Genomic DNA, 20697 nt, shown 5'->3' with positions numbered 1-20697 from the left:
GAGGCTAGGGAGGCAGGAGAACTGCAAGTTCAAGGCCAGCTACAGCAACTTAGTGAGGCCCTAAGCAACTTAGTGAGACCCTGTCTCAAATTAAAATATAAAAAGAGCTGGGGATATGGCTCAGTAGTAAAGCACCCATGGGTTCAATCCCCAGCACCAATAAATAAATAAATAAATAAGAACTGGAAAAAAAAGAACTTAAGAAATTTGCACACCTGTGTTCATAGCAGCATTATTCATAGTAGCCAAGAAATAGAAACTAAACAAATGTCCATTGACAGATGAACAGATAGACAAAGGTGGCATATATATACAGTAGAATGTTATTCAGCTGGAAGAAATACAGAAATATTGTCATATGCCACAACATGGATGAACTCTAAGGACATTATGCTAAGAAAAATAAACCAGTTGCAAAAAGATAAAACCTATGTTATCATATTTATATGAGGTAACTAAAATACTCAAATTCATAGAAACAGAAAATAGACTGATGATCACTAGGGGCTGAGGGTCAGGAGAAAAGAAGTTGTTTAATGGGTAGGGTTCCAGTTTTGCAAGATGAAAAATGTTTAGGGATTGATTGTACAACATTGTGAATATACTTAATACTTTTGAATTGTACACTTTAAAATGATTAAGATGGTAAATTGTGTAAGTTATATTTAATCATAATTTTTTTAAAAATTGAGCCAGGCACAGTGGAGCATGCCCATAATCCCAATGACCTGGGAGGCTGAGGCAGGAGGATTGCAAATAAGCATCTTAGTGAGACCCTGCCTCAAAAAAGAAAAGAAAAGAAAGAAAGAATTCTGGGGGTGCATCTCAGTAGTAGAGTATTGCTGGGTTCAACCCCCAGTACTGGGGCGGGGTGGGGGGAAGTGGTTATATTTCTCTTTACCAGAAAAACTGATTTGAAAATAAAATTGCAATTAGATAACAATCACAATAGCAGCAAAAGCTATAAAATTTCTAAAAATTAGCAGAGCATACAAAGGACTACTATGAAAATTTTCATTTTTAAAAAGCATGGAAAAGAGCAAACAAATCTATTTTAATAAATGGGAAACCGAGAAACCAGCCTCTACCTCAGAGCAAAGTCTGACCCTTGTCCTTGGAAAGACCCATAGAGCACTCCAAGGCACATACCCACCCTGCTGAGTTGTTTATCTACGGGGGAGATCTGTGGAGCCAGGTGTCCTTGACTCAGTCAGGCTAGGTGAGGACCCATAGCAACCCCCTAGCAACCACCAATCAGCATGAGACAGGGAAAATACTTGGGATGCCAGATGACCCTCCCAGTAGTTTATGGTGATTAATAACGTGTTGGGAAACCCTGGTGGCCTAAACCAATCAGTTTTAACGAATCCCCCTCTTGTACTAACCAAAATCATCCTTACCTAACTTGTTCCCGCCAGTGAAAGTGCTAATCATGTTTTAGAGTTGTTTGATTTTCCCACGGTGTGTGATGATTTGCTAAGAGATGCTATAATGTATGTGGGGGTCCCTGCATTCTCCAAAGAATGTATAAAACTGCTGCAAACCCTGGGCTTGGGGCCTCTCAGCATCACCAGTTGCTGTGTGCACGAGGAGGACCGAGCTAGCTCGCAATAAACACCTCTTTGCTGCTTACACCGATCTTGATTTCTGGTGGTCTTTTGGGGGTCCTGAATTCGAGCATAACAGAACTACCTTCTGCTCTGGCATGGGATGACTTAACATTTTAAAAAACCAATTATCCCCAAATTGCTCTATAAATACAGTATAACCTTAATCAAAATTCAAGCTTAACTTTGAGGGATGTATTAAACGTACTGGAAAATATGTATGAAAAAAATAAACAAAGATCCACAGTTACATAAAACTTGAGGGCAAGAGAATGTTCTCCCAGGTTCCCCAGCAGGAAACCAAACTTGGTCTTGCTACTAAGTTTCTATAGCTGTTCAAGGCCAAAGGAAGCCCACGTTCTGTACCTCTCCCCCAGCACACACCCAACCTTGGCTCCTTTCCTCCCCGTTGTGAATGTGCTTACTGTCCCCATCTGTCCTTCCGGACCCACTCTCCACCCTTCTCCACCCTGGTGTGCACCCAGAGTGCTGACCTGTAGGGCACAGACAGGCTCCTCTTGCTTTAGCCTCCACCTGACAGCAGATGGAAGAGAAGTATGAGGTCAGGCTTCCTTCTCTGCATTCACCTTGAACTGGCTGTCCCTTGACTGATGGGCACTGCTCCTGGCAGGGTGGCAACCCTACAAGACTTGCTCTCCAGCTGAATTCTGATAACCTCTCCTGTCCCTGGCTCTTAGGGTAGGAACAACCCAGCTGCCACCAGCTCACTGTACTGTCTTCCACCCACTTCTTTGTAAATCCTTCCTTGTAAATTAAACTGTCCTTGAACTATTCTATTTTGAGTATGCCATCTGTTATCTGTTGGGACTTGGACACCATAACCATAAAAACCATTTCTTCATCCCCTGTCCCAGACCACCTTGGCCAAGAGTTCTTGGACTCCTCACATGCAGTGGATGAGGCAGGGTCTGAGAGCCAGCAAGTGTTGCCGAAAGCTTGATCCTTGTCCCCAGTGCCAATGTAATAACAGGAACAGAGTTTTGAGAAAAAGGGAAAAGGTTTATTGCTTTGCTAATGTTATTCTCGAATTCGGGACCCCCAAAAGACCACCAGAGACCAAGATAGATGTAAGCAGCAAAGAGGTGTTTATTACGAGCTAGCTCGGTCCTCCTCGTGCACACAGCAACTGGTGATGCTGAGAGGCCCCAAGCCCAGGGTTTGCAGCAGTTTTATACATTCTTTGGAGAATGCAGGGACCCCCACATACATTATAGCATCTCTTAGCAAATCATCACACACCGCGGGAAAAATCAAATAACAACTCTAAAACATGATTAACACATTCACGGGTAGAGGTGATTGGTTACTACAAGAGGGGGATTCATTTGAACTGATTGGTTTAAGCCAAGAGGGGTGTAGGTGCTGAACTACATGGTTTTCCAACACGTTATCAACCACCATAAACTACTGGGAGGGTCATCTGGCATCCCAGGTATTTCCCTGTCTCATGCTGATTGGTGGCTGCTAGGGGGTTGCTATGGGTCCCCACCTAGCCTGACTGAGTCAGGGACACCTGGCGCAGCAGATCTCATTAGTAGATAAACAACTTAGCAGGGTGGGAATGTGCCTAGGAGTGCACTGTGGGTCTTTCCAAGGACAAAGGTCAGGTCCCTTCCTTGGACAGGCTTTGCTCTGAGGTAGAGGCTGGTTTTTCACTAGCAAAGGAGAAACAAAGGGGACTCCCTTCTCAAAGGCTGTGATTCTGCCCCTCAGCAGGAACAGTGGGCTTTTACAGAGATGATTCAGAGAAAATGATATTAGAGGCGAGATCAGGAAGGAGAAGCTCAGGGGAAAAAAAACATCAGGGAGGAGATCAGAAAAGAGAAGTTAGGGAAAAGGAGATCAGGGAGGAGAAGTTTAGGAAAAGGAGATCAGGGAGGAGAAGTTTAGGAAAAGGAGATTGGGGAAAAAGAAAAAAAAAATGTAAGTTCCAAAGTCACTAGGGATATAATCAAAGCATCAGTGAACCCCTGTTACACAAGCACACGGTCTGGGAGCAGTTGGTGCCTCTGCAACCTCTGCAGCCCCTGGGGACAGTCTGGCCAAGGACTGTCAGGAAGCATCAAGGAGGAATCCTTCATGCCTCGCTTCAAAGCATTTTGGGGGCTCCTAGGAATGGCAGGCACTTCACCAAATATGAGATGGAGTTGAGTTAGAGCTCCACGCTCATGTCTTCTGATTTGCCCAATTTTACTTTGGAAACAGAATTAATTGAGAAAATGATCAAAAAGTAATTTTCATAACTAGGCACTGTGATGAAATGCTGATTTTTGTTCCATTCACACGAATGCCTGCACAGGTAGGAAGGGGGGAAAAAACTAACTCAGGAAAGACCTGAGGCTACTCCCTCCCATTGCCCTCCATTGCGCCCTCCTGTCATATATTTGGGTTTTACTCCCATTGTCTTTAATAGTCAAAGAACCTCAAACCTGGAGTCCACACATTTCTCTAAAGCAGTGTTATCTGCCCTGGGGGTTGAAGGAACTCCTTGCACTGTTCTTGCCCTTGGGGACAGAGACTCTGGTTCTTTAATGAGTGGAGAGTTGGACTAGATGACCTTTAAAGTCAGTTCCAGCTCTGAACCATTATGTAGCTCACATTAGGAATAATCCAAAAGCCCACAACTCTCTCTACTCTCTCCTGGGTCTCTGCTCTTGCCTTCTTCTCCCTCTCTTCTATTCTCTCCCTCTCCCTCTTTCCCCCACTATCACACACTTCCCTCCTCTTGGGCACCCCATAATGTCTGACATTCTGTAAGGGTAAAAGAAATTGAAGTTAAAGCGTAAAAGTTAAAGGGTAAAATACCGGGTGTTGTAAAGTTTCTAAGCTGCAAGGTCTGAGTTAAAATGTAAAGGATTAGGTATTGTTAGGTTTCTATGCTACCTGCAAAATCTGAAATTTCTGTAGCTGTTGAGACAATGCTTGGAACTGCCCAGTAAATATTTCCCCTGACTATTGGTTGTTTAATAAGGGCTCTGTGTGGTCGCACGTAGGCATTGCAGGGCCTGGACCAATCAGTTTAAATGTAACCCCCTCCTTAGGAATGACCTATCACTCCAGCCTGACCTGTTCCCGCCAATGAATGAACCAATCATGTTTAGGAGTTGTTATTCAATTTTCCCGTGCCTAATGATGATTTGTTCGGATGTATACAAAGCCCTCCGCCCTCCCCCAAAAGTGTACTTAAGCAGTGCTCAGCCCCTGCTCGGGGCTCTGGGCTGCTTTCCCTTCTTGAGTGGGCACGGAGCCCCAGCATGCTGGTTCAATAAATCCCCCTTCTGCCAATTGCATGAGTGGTCACTTGGTGGTCTCTTTCTCCGACGTTTCGCGGGACCCTTACAATTCTACTTTCACACCATCCCTCAGTGGCCCACCTTTACCCCCTTCTACCTTCCTCTCATGCATCCTTATCCCCCTGTGTAATGACAACGGTATTTCCTTTTCCACCTAGAGTAATCTGGCTTCCTAGATCCTGGGAGACCCATGGGGTGTTTTCTTCTAATCCTCGCCTGGAAGTTGACAGCTTTCTCCTATAAAATAAAACACAAATTTAGGGCAGAGAAAAGCCTGCACCAGTAATCTCTGGTGGCCGGGTTGGAGAGGTCTAAAAGCTGTTTAATTAGATGACTGTCTCTTTCCTTCTCTGGGGTCCTGGCCCTTTGATCCCCACTGCTGTAACAGTGTTAACAAAATGGTCTACTTTATACTTTGAATCTAGCCCTTGCTGCTCTGCCACTGCAACTTAGTTTTTAAAAGGACATGTTTCTTTCTCTTGGTCTCACCCTGCTCCTCCCTAATCTCTCCCCCTCCCTAAAGTCAGGGGAAACAGGATTACCTTGCTTCCCCCATTTTAGGCAGATTTATCTGTCCTTGAGCACACACCCACCATAGGAATGAAGTAATCCAGACTTTGGGGACCGCACCAGGAGAGCTCAGAGAAGACTCCCAAATTACCAAGTGAATTACAACTCCAACAGAGAGCACGTCCTATGGAATCACCTCTTTAAAAGCCCTCTGTTCCTGCTGAAGGGCAGAATCAGCCTCTGGGACAGGATTCTCCTGTGTTTCTCCTTTGCTAGCAAAGCAATAATACTTCTTTTTCTTTTTTTCTCAAAACAGTGTCTTCATTATTGGATTGGCATCAAGTTCAAGGACCCAGCTTTTGGTAACAACCAGACTCCAGATATTCCAGATGTGCGGCTTCTTCTAAACCACACAAGCATAGACACAACCAAAGCCCCAACCCAAACTAGCCTACAATTTCAAAAGGAATATGCTTTGTTAAATAATCAAAATCAAAAAAAAGGTCAGTGAATGAAAACAAAAAAATGAAAGTGAAATATAAAACCGATAAAAATTGCGGATTAATTTCTGACGCTACATTTACCAATTACCTTCCCAGTAACATCACTCTGCTTTTTCCTATCCTGTATGGCCTTGCTCCAGGAATAACCATTTAAATTCATGAGTATTTCCCCTCCCGATGATGTCTGCTACAAACTCTTTCCAGAAAAAAAAAAAAATGCCCTGATCACAAGGATCTTTCTGGGGAAACAGTGGGTGCAGTGGAGATCAATTCATTGATTGGAAAAACACTGAGCAGCTACACTGGACGTGAAGTTTGTATGAACAGTGCGACCCCCACTCTTCTCCAGGCCCCATCAGCACAGGACCAGTCTAGAGCAGAGGGTTCTAGCACTGGTGACCACGTCTCCCACCCACTCACACCTACCACAGTAAGAGTCCACAGGGAGTTTCCAAACAGCCTGTCTCTGATCCCTTCTCCCAGCTCATCGCATCCTGATGCTGTGTTCCTACATAGTTCCCCTCCGCCCCCCCACAAACACGTGACCATAACCCCTTATTCTTTCTCTACAATTCTCTGTTAAGTTCCTTCAATATTTTTATCTCTTTTCATGTCTGGTTTCTTTTCCTTGCTGGCAATTGAGTGCCCAACTCTAATTCCAAAAACAATTCCACTGCTCATCTCTCTGTGTCCAGCAGGTGTCTCCACTGGAAAATAAATAGCACCAACCATGTCCTCTCCTACAGGGTGAACTCTGTCCCACAACAGAGGTGCCCCCTCTGACTTCAGATGTAAAGAAATGGAAAGGCGACCTTCTAGAGAGGTATGCTCACCTACACGAGGATCTTCAGAAATATCTACTTACTTCCATCTCCGGTAGACAAACATTGTACAGAGCATTTTTTTTTTTGACCTTGGACAAAGTATTTAACTTCTTGGAACCTCACTTTCTTGGTCTGTGGCGTAGAGAGAAATAGGTCCCTATGGGGATACTGGGAGAAGAGAACGAGATGCAAACATGATGTACCTAGCCCAGGGCTGAGGACATGCCCTCCAGCCAGATCCCCTCCTCACTCAGGGTATAAGAAAAACAACTTGCTAGGACTCAAATCTAAAGTTGAGCTCTGCCCCCTGAATCTTGAAGTTCTGAGGTCTGCTTGGGTCTGTGATGAGGATCAAATAAAATAATGTATGTAAAAGACCTGGCACAGGAGGTATAGCAATACCAGATTTCAAACTGTACTACAGAGCAATAGTAACAAAAACAGCATGGTACTGGTACCAAAACAGGCGGGTGGACCAATGGTATAGAATAGAGGACACAGAAACCAATCCACAAAATTACAACTATCTTATATTCGATAAAGGGGCTAAAAGCATGCAATGGAGGAAGGATAGCATCTTCAACAAATGGTGCTGAGAAAACTGGAAATTGTCGCGACCCCTTGCCCGCAAGGAAGACGCAACTCAGGAATCTTCTTTCAGCAGTTTATTCAGGCCCTTGATATTTCTTCTTCTTTCTTCTTCTTCCTTCTCTCTCCCCCGGATGCCCTCCCAGCCTTAATAAAGCATCCCAAGCCCCAATACAAAGCTGCCGCGTGGAGCTTTCTCACAGGGTGGTGAAAATCATGTGCCAACTCTCTCAGATAAGGAGTTGTTTGTCACATACCACAGCGGAGCCAGCGCCATCTCGTAATGGCGACCATAGTCTGCAGAAACGGCAGAAGCGGCTCACCACAGGAAATCCATGTGCAACAAAATGAAACTGAATCCCTTTCTCTCACCATGCACAAAAGTTAACTCAAAATGGATCAAGGAGCTTGATATCAAACCAGAGACTCTGCGTCTGATAGAAGAAAAAGTTGGCTCTGATCTACATATTGTGGGGTCAGGCTCCAAATTTCTTAATAGGACACCCATAGCACAAGAGTTAAAAACAAGAATCAACAAATGGGACTTACTCAAACTAAAAAGTTTTTTCTCAGCAAGAGAAACAATAAGAGAGGTAAATAGGGAGCCTACATCCTGGGAACAAATCTTTACTCCTCACACTTCAGATAGAGCCCTAATATCCAGAGTATACAAAGAACTCAAAAAATTAAGCAATAAGAAAACAAATAACCCAATCAACAAATGGGCCAAGGACCTGAACAGACACTTCTCAGAGGAGGATATACAATCAATCAACAAGTACATGAAAAAATGCTCACCATCTCTAGCAGTCAGAGAAATGCAAGTCAAAACCACCCTAAGATACCGTCTCACTCCAGTAAGATTGGCAGCCATTATGAAGTCAAACAACAACAAATGCTGGCGAGGATGTTTGGAAAAGGACACACTTGTACATTGCTGGTGGGACTGCAAATTGGTGAGGCCAATTTGGAAAGCAGTATGGAGATTCCTGGGAAAGCTGGGAATGGAACCACCATTTGACTCAGCTATTGCCCTTCTCGGACTATTCCCTGAAGTCCTTAAAAGAGCGTACTATAGGGATACTGCTACATCGATGTTCATAGCAGCACAATTCACAATAGCTAGACTGTGGAACCAACTTAGATGCCCTTCAATAGACGAATGGATTAAAAAAATGTGGCATTTATACACAATGGAGTACTACTCAGCACTAAAAGACGACAAATTCATGGAATTTGCAGGGAAATGGATGGCATTAGAGCAGATTATGCTAAGTGAAGCTAGCCAATCCCTAAAAAACAAATGCCAAATGTCTTCTTTGATATAAGGAGAGTAACTAAAAACAGAGCAGGGAGGAAGAGCATGAGAAAAAGATTAACATTAAACAGGGACGAGAGGTGGGAGGGAAAGGGAGAGAGAAGGGAAATTTCATGGAAATGGAAGGTGACCCTCATTGTTATACAAAATTACATATAAGAGGATGTGAGGGGAAAGGGGAAAAAAATCAAGGGAGAGAAATGAATTACAGTAGATGGGGTAGAGATAGAAGATGGGAGGGGAGGGGAGGGGGGATAGTAGAGGATAGGAAAGATAGCAGAATACAACAGTCACTAGTATGGCAATATGTAAAAACATGGATGTGTAACTGATGTGATTCTGCAATCTGTATACGGGGTAAAAATGGGAGTTCATAACCCACTTGAATCAAATGTATGAAATATGATATGTCAAGAGCTTTGTAATGTTTTGAACAACCAATAAAAAAAAAAAAAAGACCTGGCACACTGCTTGCCCAGATGCCAAATAACTGATAATAGCTAATGTCACCATTGAGAGTTCAGTATATGCCAGGCATGTACCTAGCCATTTAGAAGTGTTCATTTAATCCTTAAAAGACCCCTTATGGGGTAGATTGTTAGACACTCCCTCTTATTCTGTGACTCTATTCCATCACAGCTTAATTTCTTCTTATGAATTAAAAATTCAAAAATTGTCCCAAATTCTGTCACGTCTAGCTGAAAAAACGAGGAGGCAACCAGCTCCTTCACTTAATGAGAGAATCAGCCTCAGCCATATTCCTTCCCCCAGACCCCTAGGAAAAACACACAGAAAAAAAAATATATTTCCATCAGTTTATTTCTCAGAGATGACACCAGCAACTCAGTGACCTCTTTGGCACAATGAGTCCCTCACGAGGATCTTTATCCCCAGCCTCCCCCAGATTATACTCACCCCAGAAATATAGCCTTGGATAATAATTTAATTTTAGAATATTCCCAGGAATAAGCTCCCCCAAGTTGCTAAGGTTTACATAGGGAGACTGGGAAATTCAAAGAATTGGGTGGAAAAAAATCTTAGGATCCAAAAGAATGTAGGGTAATTTAAGATGTTGGGGAGTGGGTAGGGTAGCATCCTTAAGAGTTTGAATCTCCTCAGCATGGAAGTTGTAGGATTCTGTCTCTACGAAATGTGCCGTCCTGCAGAAGAAATAGAAGAGAGATCATAATAAGTCAACTTGACCCCATCTTTTGTTTCTATAACCATCCCATGTCAGAGCCCTTAATATAATGGTATTCAAAATTCTAGGTCAATAACTCTAATATGAAGGAACCATCTTCAGCTCCTTCCCATGGACACTCCATTGGGTAGAAGACAGGTTGTGGGCTCTCCTCTTTCCCCTTTCCTCATTCCTACTCCTAATCCCAACCAAAACAGCTTAAATCATGCCATGAACCCAACACCAACCCCTCTCTAACCCTCACCCCCCACAGAGGGCAAACAGACCAACAAATTACCTTCTGGATAATTGGATCCAGGGAGGGGAATGTAGCCTAGGAGAGGAAGACACTTGATTATACCAGTTTTTATGGATGAAAATATCTAGTATTATTCATAACAAACAGGTAAGAGTGGGTGAATCAACCACAAACAGAAAGTGAGCAGAGGCTGGGAGCAGGTGTAAAGATGGAAGGTCAAGGGGGTCACTCACTAGAGGACGCAGAATTCCGCCAGCTGATGCAACCAAGAGAGAAGATGATGAGGCCCAGGGCCAGAGTCACCGCAGACACCGAAACCTTCACCGTCTGCACAGGGGACAGCCCAGGTGCTGCAAAAAGTAGAAACTTACTAGAACCAGTCTCTAATACTCACTGTCAGAGCAACATGATCTCTTGCAACCTCCATCTAGAAGGTTCACAGGTCCTTTTTCCAAGCCCCATGGATCTGGTTCCCACCAACCCACTCCCAAGGAGATGACTTTCCTCTTTCAAACCTGCCATCCTGTGGACCTCTACTCCTAGAGCAACCCTGGAGAACCTATGTCCCCAGAGTTGGCACCCTAGTTTCTACTTCCTCTCTAACACAGCAGCTTATGTGTCTTCTACAGCCAGATTTCTCATGTATCCTTTTAGAGGTTTGCCTCCATTCCACTCCATAGCGCTCCCCCCACCCCAATTCCTAGAGCTGGTCCTATTTGAATCATATTCCAGTTGGATTATTTCCCCCATAAAATGTACCTTCCATCCCCCAGCGAAACTCCTTGTGCACCAGGGAGACCTACCCCAGGAGAACTTGAGTGAACATGCAAGTTCCTCTCTCTTCCTGTTCCCCAGACCCTTCAACAGCTGCCCAGAAAGACAGAGCACTCCCACCAAGGGGAGGCCTGGTTTCCACAGCCAGTCTGGAATGCTGTTCTATGGTTCCTTTCCTCATAGTCACCTTTTCTCTTCCTCATTTCTACCTCTTTCCTTTCCCAAGAACCTCCAAATCTGGGTGCTACTTTTCTTCTTACCTTTAACAACTCCCAATCCTGGGATTGAAACAGTGGTCATTAACCTATTAGTCCCTAAGCATGCCCACCATATCTACCCTCCATGTCTTTACCACCTCATCACACTAGATAGGACAGCCTCGATTCATGGCTGCCCCACCAGGAGAGAGCCCCCTTTCCTCTTACCTTCATTAATTCTTCAACTCCCATTCCTGACCTGACAACAGAATAGTTGAAATCTAACCAGTCTCTTATGATAGTGAATTCCAATGCTTGGTTCTGAATGTGTGGTTCCCAAATTTACATCCTCTTTCTAGGACAATCATGTTCCCCTCACACTGTCAGTACAAGACATAGCAATATCAACCACACCATGATAGCAACAATGACAATAACTAACTCTTTACATTCCTTTATCCCATTGCCCCATCTCTGGTCATAAACCCTCCATAAGTTTTTCCAGACTCGCTTCCAATTTCTGGCATCCCCATCTGATCCATATGAACCATGCATCTCTCCACATCTCATACCCTTTGCCCAAATACCCATGTTTCTTTGCCAACCAACAACTTCCAATATCTCTTTTTTTCTCTGATTCCTCCTGTCTACCATACACTTACTCCAGTCCTGAAAGATTAGCCCAGGATTCCCAAAATGTTCCACCACACAGGTATAGATGTCCCCATAAGAAGGGGTTAAGGGTAAATGGGAAACGGTTTGGTATGTCCAGTCTCCATTGGGCTGGGAAGTCTTCTGAGCACTGTTGTTAGGGTTGATAAACTGCCCATTCTTCATCCACGTGATGGTCACCTCAGCTGGATAGAAACCCCACACATAGCAGGCCAACATCACAGGCTCCCTTGTGTTAAAAGGAGTGGTTTGGGCTACTTGCACAGATGGTGGTCCTACATAGAAGGAAAAACATGATCACAAAGGTGACATTCTGGCTTTCTCTCCAACCTGATTTCTTTCCCATTTCAACTCTTCATAGATTTTGCCAACCTACTTTCCACGCTCACCACCCCGTAACGAGCCACTGCTTCAAGGGGAGGCATTACATTTACACCTGCTTCACTGCTTCTTCTCTTGCATTCCTTCATTGCCTTCATTCAATGCACTAATCTTTTTTACTCCAAGATCATGTTCAATCACAATTGATAAATGCCAGGTCTGACCCATAAGCTCTCTTGGAAGTCACTGTAGCTTCTTTCCTGCTCCAATCTCAAACCCCTTGCCTGCTAAGGGATCTTCCCTACCCACCCCCCAACTGTGCTTCCCCATAGCCCCTCTGCACCCCTCTCTTCTTACGTGTTCTGTTGGTCAGTGATTTCCAGAAGGGCTGGGTGTGTGTGGCACAATCCTGCAGTCCGTTGCGCAAGCGCTGCAGCAGATTATCGTTATGGTTGAGGTATTGTGAGATTTGTTGGGCCAATGGATACAGTGTTCCAAATTCACAAGGGGCTATTTTTCCCTCTTCTGGATTCCAGCAGGCCAAGAGGTCCTTGTTGAAGGAGATACAATATGTGAAGTCCTTTGGATTCCTGTCATCATCCAAGAGACAGGTGCTTTCCACATGGGCCACAAAGCCACCTAGAGGAGCCAGAGGAGGAGGGGTAGGTATGACATACTTAAAAATGTGTTCTCTGGACAAGCACAGTGGCACACACCTGTAATCCCAGCGGCTCAGGAGGCTAAGGCAGGAGGATCGCAAGTTCAAAGCCAGCCTCATCAAAAGCAAGGCACTAAGCAACTCAGTGAGACCCTGTCTCTAAATAAAATACAAAATGGGGTTGGGGATGTGGCTCAGTGGTTAAGTGTCCCTGAGTTCAATCCCCAGTGCCAAAAAAATAAATAAATAAATAAATAAAGTGTTCTCTTTCTCCTGTTCCTGGCACAAAGTTCCTAAATGCTTGTGATTTCACGAGCAATGGTACAGGGCGTTAAAAGCATCTTTTGTTCCAATATTTGGTCTTTGACTAGTTCCTGATGCAGAGTTCCTTATCCCTTGAAATTTCCTAGCAGTGTCTTTTGTTTGAATGAGGTGACTCTTGGTGGACTCCGATGAGGGATGGACACTGGAAAGATGGAGCCCTGATTAGAAGCGTGGAACTTTTATCCCCATCTCCTATCATTCAGGAATGGGAGAAGGGCTGGAAGGCTCTTCAATCAGTCATGCCTATGTGATGAGGTCTCATAAACCCCTATGAAATTCTGAGCCCAAGTGTCAGGTGGGAGGCACACCCTAACTCCATGGAGACGTTTGGGGATCTGGCCCTATGTACCTTTTCATCTGGTGTCTCACCTCTACCCTTTAAACTAGTCTTTGTAATAAATCAACAATAGTAAGTTATTTTCCTAGGTTCTATGAGCCTGTCTAGTGAATTATCAAACTCAAGGAGGGGATCATGGAAAATTCTGATTTGTAGCCAAGTTGGGTGAAAGTTGTGGGCCTTCTAACCTGGGGTCCTTCTAGTTGTGAGTGACCTCTGAAGTGGGGGAAGTCTTGTGTGACTGAGCCCTTAGCCTGTGGGGACTATGTGTCACCATGGAATTGTACCCAGCAGGTCTAGGATAAAAGGTTGGAGGGGGTAGGGGGGAACCTACCCATCTGGTCACAGAACACATAAACACACAGAAGAACAAAATACATGGGTTTTCTTGTATTCAGCTGGGAACCCAAACCTCAGTTATACCCAGTTAGTCTGGCAGAGATTTCCCATTTTGGAAAGCCTCTACTGACCATGCTTCCATGCTGGAGTCTCTAAAAGCCCCAACTGAGGAGAATAGATATAAAAGCAGAGAAGATTTTAGATCCAGTTTCCTCATTATGTGAGACTACTGGGATAGGAGCAGCCCATGATTATTTGCATGATTAAACATTAAAAGTTACCCCAAACAGAGACCTTCAGTAAGGCAAATGATTGAAAGGGAGAAAAGGGGTGAAGAAAAAAAAAAAAGCCTTGTTCTGTGTTGGAAATATTATTAACTATTCATTGCATTCCTATTTATGAAACACTTGCTGTGTGCCAGGCACAGTGCTAGGAGCTGGAGATGCAGCCATTGTCCTGGCCAACTTTGCAGCAAGGAATACACATTACACAACTAGCTACACCGCTTGGTTATTATTAAAATTGCTGCAAGTCTCAGTTACTAGGGAGCCTATGGCAGGAGGATCACAAGTTTAATGCTAGCCTGGGAAACTTAGTGAGATCCTGTCTCAAAATAAAAAATAAAAAAGGGCTGGGGATGTAGCTCAGTGGTAGAGCACTTGCCTTGCATGCACAAGGCAGCCCTGGTTTCAATTCCCAGTACTGGAAAAAAAAAAAAATGCTGCAAAAGTACAGTACAAAGTGCTATAGGAATAACAAAGTAGAGAGACCAACTAGTCCAGGTTGCCCAAACCCAATAACAAAACTGAACAGCCTTGCCCTAAAAGAGGAACGGGGGATGAGAGGGTCCCAGGAAGGAAGATGCTTACCTGCTCCTGTGCAGCCCAGGCTGAGGCCCAGCAGCAGCGGCAGGAGTGTGGTCATGCTCTGGTAGACACAGGGGATTCCAGCCCCAGGACCAGCTCATACAGGGCCTTGGGTCCTTTTCTGTTCTGGAAGCGCCAATCTGGGTAAATGATCTCCACACACTGAGCAGAATAGGGTATTGATCCTCACTAGATGAGTGTTTGGGGGCTAGCCAGCCCCTAGATACTAAAACTGATCCTACCAACTCAGTCCCCTGTCCCAGAGTTGTCAGATTAACTCGGTAGGTGGGGACAAATGTAAAGACAAATTGCTGCTGAGTTCTCAGCCTAGCATCATCAGTTACCAGGTAAACTTTGTCCTGCCATAGGCTTAGACAGCTGGGACTCCTGGAGACACACACACACTCTCTCTCTCTCTCTCTCTCTCTCTCTCTCTTAAATTCCTGGACTTTCTTTCTAAATTTCTTTTTTTTTTATTGGTTGTTCAAAACATTACAAAGCTCTTGACATATCATATTTCATACATTAGATTCAAGTGGGTTATGAACTCCCATTTTTACCCCAAATACAGATTGCAGAATCACATCGGTTACACATCCACATTTTCTAAATTTATTGTGTAAAACAAGACTATAGGTGATTTCCTAAGGTCAGTGGAGGGAATAATCCCAACATTTCAAGGATATGTGTGGCCTGGACTGTCCACAAGTATAACTTTCTTCTCTTAATACCCTCCTAAAGAACCCAGGGGCACTTGACCCCTGAGCCACATTCTCAGTCCTATTTTATATTTTGAGACAGCGTCTCACTGAGTTGCTTAGTGCCTCACTTTTGCTGAGGCTGGCTTTGAATTCGCAATACTCCTGTCTCAGCTTCTCAAGGCACTGGGATTATAGGCGTGTGCCACCGTACCCAGCCAGAGACTCATTTTTGTCCCTTAAAAGACAGTTACATGGGGAAATAATACATAAACCCTTAATCTGTCTGTCACCCCTGTGGCAGAGGCAGAGCTACTGAGAAGGAAGAAGGCGCAGAGAGAGTGCAGAGTGGACTGCTTTCAAAGCAAGACTGCAGAAGAAAGGAAGTAGTTCCACTTTTGAGACAGGGACAGGACAGGAAAGTCCCCCCACGGCCTCCTTGCTTCTCCCATTCTAGCCAATCAAGCTTCATTTCTCCCTCACCTGTAACAGCTGTCTTCTGGAGACAGGAAACTCTAACCTCCTGTGCTCAGAGCCATCTCTGGGGTAGACCGCAGGGCAATTCCACTAAAGCCCTTGGGTGAATAGCTGGCCCTGGGTCTAAAACTCACCTGTCTTCCCCCAAATTCTAAATTCCCTGAGTGTCTCCCCCCATAGTCCCTTCAGTCCCAAGGCAGGTGCATGCATTATGAACACCACCAAAACAGTGAGAGGAAGCTTCCCAGTTAGTATTCCCCTGGAAAAGACAGATTTTATTTAGGTGCCAGGAATTGAATTTGGGGACTTTCACATGTTAAGCAAGCTCCCTTCCACTGAGCTATGTCCCCAGCCCTGAAAAGACAGATTTTAAATAGAAATTCACTCTTTACCCTATTGTGAACTATACAATTGATGAATTTTTTTCACCCTAAACTTAAAACCCTAAATTGACTTCCTTCTGCTCCCCAGCAGGCTTCAGGGCTACCTGTTCTCACCTTAGTTTCTGAAAGCTGTTGTATTTAATAGCAGACTAAACAAAAGAGGGTCAGGAGGGAGTCCCCCAACACCACACTTACCTGCCCACTGCCAAAGTCCCTGACCTCAAGAAAATCTGGTATTTATGAAGAAAAAGGGGGTGGGGGGAATGTACCAAAAATGAATTCCAAGATTAATGTCAGGAACAAAAGATTTATTTTGTGTAACTAATTAAGATTAACTGAAATTCTGCTCATATTTCCCAACTATACCCATGATTTGTGCCCACCTTGATTATAGACTCTGACCCCTGTAAGGAACCATCAGGTGTGTTTAAGTAGGCAGAACCCAGGTGGTGGGTCCAGAATTTGTTGAATTTCAACTTTGTAACAGATACTATTCTAGGTAGGTCTTTTAAATGCTATCTCATTTAATCTTAAAAGACTTGTTAATTGTCTTCATTTACTTCTCTTTTCTTTCTTTCTTTTTTTAATTTAACTAGGGGTACTTAACCACTGAGCCACATCCAGTCCTTTTTATTTTTTATTTTGAGACAAGGTCCAGGATTTTACTAAGTTGCCTAGAACTTGCTAAGCTTCTGAGTCTGGCTTCAAACTTGCAATCCTCCTACCTCAGCCTCCCAAGGAACTGGGATTACAGGCATGCAACACCACACCTGGCTCAACTGTCTTCATTTTATAGATTTGAAAACAATCCAGGGATTCACATCTAAGGTCTAGAGGATTTAACTTATTTTCTTCTCACACACACACACACACACACACACAGTGCCAAGCTTCATTCCCTCTTCAGCTATAACAAGTGTGCTCACATACTTAAATACCTCCTGGAACTGGGATGGCCCAAATAAGGGAAGTTAGTAAGAACTCTGTGGAGAAAAGGAGGAAGAAAAGGGCCACAATCCACACCCAATCTATCCAAGATTCTTCTTTCCTGTGCGCAGAATTCCTTCTGCTTTTAAAACCACTCTCATCTACTTTCTGGTTTTCATTTTTTTCTCTTGTTGTTTTTCTCTTGTTTGTTTGGTTCGGGGGATTGAAGCTGGGAACGCTCTACCTCTGTTCTACATCCCCAGACACCACCACCCCACCTTTTTTTTGAGACAGGTCTCACTAACTTGCCCAATCTGGCCTAGAACCTGTGATCCCCTTGCTTCAGTCTCTTTAAGTAGCTAGAATTACAGGCATGAGTCACCACATTCAGCCCACTTTCTCTTATGACAGTTTCAAAATTATGCAAATCCTGCCCCCCCACCTAAACTTCCTCCTCACATTCCTCCCCATCCTTTCCAAGTAGATAGTGAGCCTGAACTTGCAGGAGCCAGGTCTTGGCATCCTTTTCAATGTCTACAAAGCCTGTCCCTGGCAAAGGACTGTGTGCTATGTAGTCCCGTGCCATCAGGATGTGGCCATCACCTGTGGCAGTGAGGCTGAGCGGGAGTTCCCTCCTGTGACGGGTCTGGCTCTTGACAGTCAAAGGAGATGTGAAACCTTTTGTGAAGCAGCAGCAGGAAATGGTAGGAGGAGATTTCACTTCTCTATTCATGTGAACACTGAGAGATTTTTAGAATAAGGCTGGAGAAAAAAACCACCCAGAGACCTGTGCTCAGTGAAGCAGTTTCTTCTTTCCTCTTCTCCCAACCACTATTTTTACAGATGTAGTTCTGTCTTCCCACTTCCAGCCAACTCAAAATGATATTTCAACTGTCCTGTCCATTGTTGCTTTTTTGATCATGATTTATGAGGCAATAGGAAGGAGTGGAACTCTAGGCAGATTCCCACAGGTATCCTTCTTTTAAGGCCACTATGCAAGACCCACAGGATGAGTCTTCTGCTTTCCTGATGCCTCTTCCCCTAGCCTGGTACCATATTCCTGCAGTGGATGAACCCCAGTATTTATGTGCGAAGTGCAACAGGGAATGCCTGGTGGGAGATAGGGACACTGCCTTCATATCATCTTGCTTGAGGTCAGCTGGGGAGTGAGAACAAACACCTATAGAAAGAAGAGTTGATGTTAAACCAAGAAAGGAATAAAGCTGGTAGACTTAAAAGGGGGGAAAGAAGTTGTTGTAGGCATGACGGGCAGGGAGTTCTCTAGATCCAGGGACACTGGAGGTGAGCCACTGGGCTGGATCCATGTGGGAGAGGAAGGTAGTTGGCACTGCAGTCCTGGCACATAGCCCCCAAACCTAATAGTGGCATGAGACGCTGAAGGGGGTCTACAAGGCACATGGTGGGCTGAAACAGAAACGAGCTACCATATCATCACTGTAATTGCATGTTAAAAGAAGTCATTTGTCTTTTCCTGAAAGTATGGCCATAACAACATGAAGCTCTTCTGGGCACTTCCTAAAACCACTCAGTGTACATTCTCAGGTTCCTCTTCTGGACAGATGGTTTTAACTTAAGCTTCCATTTTATAAACAGAAAAAAAAAAAAATCATTCAACCAGTCAATCATTTGCAATCTAAAACCAATAGCATGAGACCACTGGGTTTTGACTGACAAAATTAGATAATTCTATTCAGGTAAAGAATTTTATGCAAAGTTAGTTGAAGAGCAGCAAACTGGAAGAAGGCATTAGAAATATCCATACCACCCAAGGTTATTACATAGAATACACATATCCCCAAATGCATGACAAAAAGACAGAAAATGTCATTTTCAAATAGACAAAAGATATCAATCAACGATTCACAGAGAAAGAACTCTATAGAAAGAAGACCAGCCTTGCTAGGAGTGAGAGAAAGGCAAATTAAAACAATGAGATACCACTCTATGACCACCATGTGGCCAACATTTGAAAGTCAAATATGTCAAGTGTTAATGAAGACAAAGGGAAATGAGAACTATCTTGCTGTGATAGTAAATCGTTTCTGAGTTTTGAATTAGAGAAACTTCAAACTGGCTGAGTAAAAAAAAAGTAACATTAGGAAACAAGACCATATATATTTGAGAGTAAAGTCTGGGTTGAGAGCTCGAAGATTGGGACGAGTTTCATAAAGATCAGTTAGGGCTGGAGGATTCAGATAAGTTCACGAAGAGGTTGAAGGTGAGCTGGGCCTCCAGTTGGTTAAGAGGGGAATGAGCTGAACAGAGTGAAGAAGGCATTGAGTGAGAGGAAAGAGCCTGGAGAAATGCTCTAAAGGAGGAACAGAGAGAAGGTTCATCCAAGAATGGGATTCCTGGGCTGGGGGTGTAGCTCAGTGGTAGAATGCTTGCCCAGCCCATGTAAAGCACCAGGATGGGATTCCTGTTGGGCATATGGGTAATATTTCTTTGATAGAAGAAGTGCACAAGATCAGAGAGGGTCTTAAATGCTTTTAGAGTATTTAAGTGACAATGTCATCAAATGTTTGATGAGAAAGCATCTAATCTAAGTCCATTATTTGACAGAGGAGGAATTTGAGACCCAGAGAGGGGCAGTGACTTGTCTAAGATCAGACAGCACGGAAAAAACAATTTTAAGCTTAGATTAGCAGGAAATTGCTGCATACATTGGAAAATAGAACAGAAATTAGGAGGAACTAGACAAGGGTCTGATTCAGAGGGATAAAATGAGAATAAAAACATATAAAGAAAGAATACAATACTGAAGATAGATTCAAAGTGTTTTTCAGAAAAGAAAAAAAAAAGTCGACGATGCTACTAAGCTTTGTGAAATTCAAGACAGTGAAAATGCTAAGTCGCTGTGCTCCTTTTCTATATGCCAAACTCTATTCTCAGCACTCTACATATATTAACTTGTTTAAGATTCATAACAACCTATAAGCTGGACACAATTTTTACGATCATCCTTTTAGAGAAAATGACACCCAGGCACAGAGAGGTTAAGTGACTTGTCCAAGGTCACACCTCTAAAAATTGAGTCTTGATTGAATTCCCGGCAGTATGGATCTGGAGTTCATACTTTTTAACCAGTTTACATGCAGCTCTTAGAAACAAAATAGTTCAGGGGACATTCTAACTCCTGGAATGAATTGGATATTTTCCCCTCGATTAGACTCTGATACAATTCAAAGAACACAGACTCCCTTACCAAGACCAAAATAATTTCACTCTTCACCTTAATGCCATCCCATCCTCCAAAGCAACTTCCAGAATGGAGTGAGAAATAAGGGAAGTAAGAGATAAAGCACAGGCAAAGCAATTTCCCACCAGTGATCACGCGCCGTCCACTCTTGCTATCTGCCCAGGACAGCACTGTCACGGTTCTCCTTGGACAGTTCACCTAGGCTAAAGAACAGATGGTTGGGAAGGACACATGAATTCTTTACCCTAGGCCACTCTAAACAGAATCAATCTGATTGAGTCAGAAGAACACTTGAGGTCTTCTCCTTCTCACTCCTGAGCTCCTATTTGTCCAATTATGGTCGGGTTAGAGGGGGTTATGTATTCCTCAAGGAAGCCTGCACTAGACAATCATTTTCACAA

The 20697-nt window shown here is 43.8% G+C and overlaps 1 protein-coding gene across 1 annotated transcript; it reads right to left on the bottom strand.

The window, feature by feature from the left end:
- Window positions 1–9465: 9465 nt before the first annotated feature.
- Window positions 9466–14865, bottom strand: LOC114099369 (HLA class II histocompatibility antigen, DM beta chain). The gene is made up of 6 exons (XM_027943679.3): window positions 14595–14865; window positions 12425–12706; window positions 11737–12021; window positions 10337–10453; window positions 10143–10178; window positions 9466–9824 (listed from the first exon to the last, which is right to left on the bottom strand). Exons 1-6 carry the CDS (start codon window positions 14647–14649, stop codon window positions 9808–9810), a joined length of 792 nt encoding a protein of 263 aa, XP_027799480.2. The 5' UTR covers window positions 14650–14865; the 3' UTR covers window positions 9466–9807.
- Window positions 14866–20697: the final 5832 nt, after the last annotated feature.

The sequence above is a fragment of the Marmota flaviventris genome, chromosome 6 (assembly GCF_047511675.1).
Source record: "Marmota flaviventris isolate mMarFla1 chromosome 6, mMarFla1.hap1, whole genome shotgun sequence".
In the NCBI taxonomy this organism is placed as follows: domain Eukaryota; kingdom Metazoa; phylum Chordata; class Mammalia; order Rodentia; family Sciuridae; genus Marmota; species Marmota flaviventris.
This window is presented reverse-complemented; position numbering and strand designations above follow the sequence as displayed.

Excerpts from the sequence above, each read along its gene's own strand:
- LOC114099369 (XM_027943679.3), bottom strand. The coding sequence starts at position 14,649 with ATGACCACACTCCTGCCGCTGCTGCTGGGCCTCAGCCTGGGCTGCACA. Across the intron at positions 12,707-14,594 it reads CCTGGGCTGCACAGGAGCAG|GTGGCTTTGTGGCCCATGTG; the intron begins GTAAGCATCTTC and ends TGGCTCCTCTAG. Across the intron at positions 12,022-12,424 it reads ATCACTGACCAACAGAACAC|GACCACCATCTGTGCAAGTA; the intron begins GTAAGAAGAGAG and ends CCTTCTATGTAG.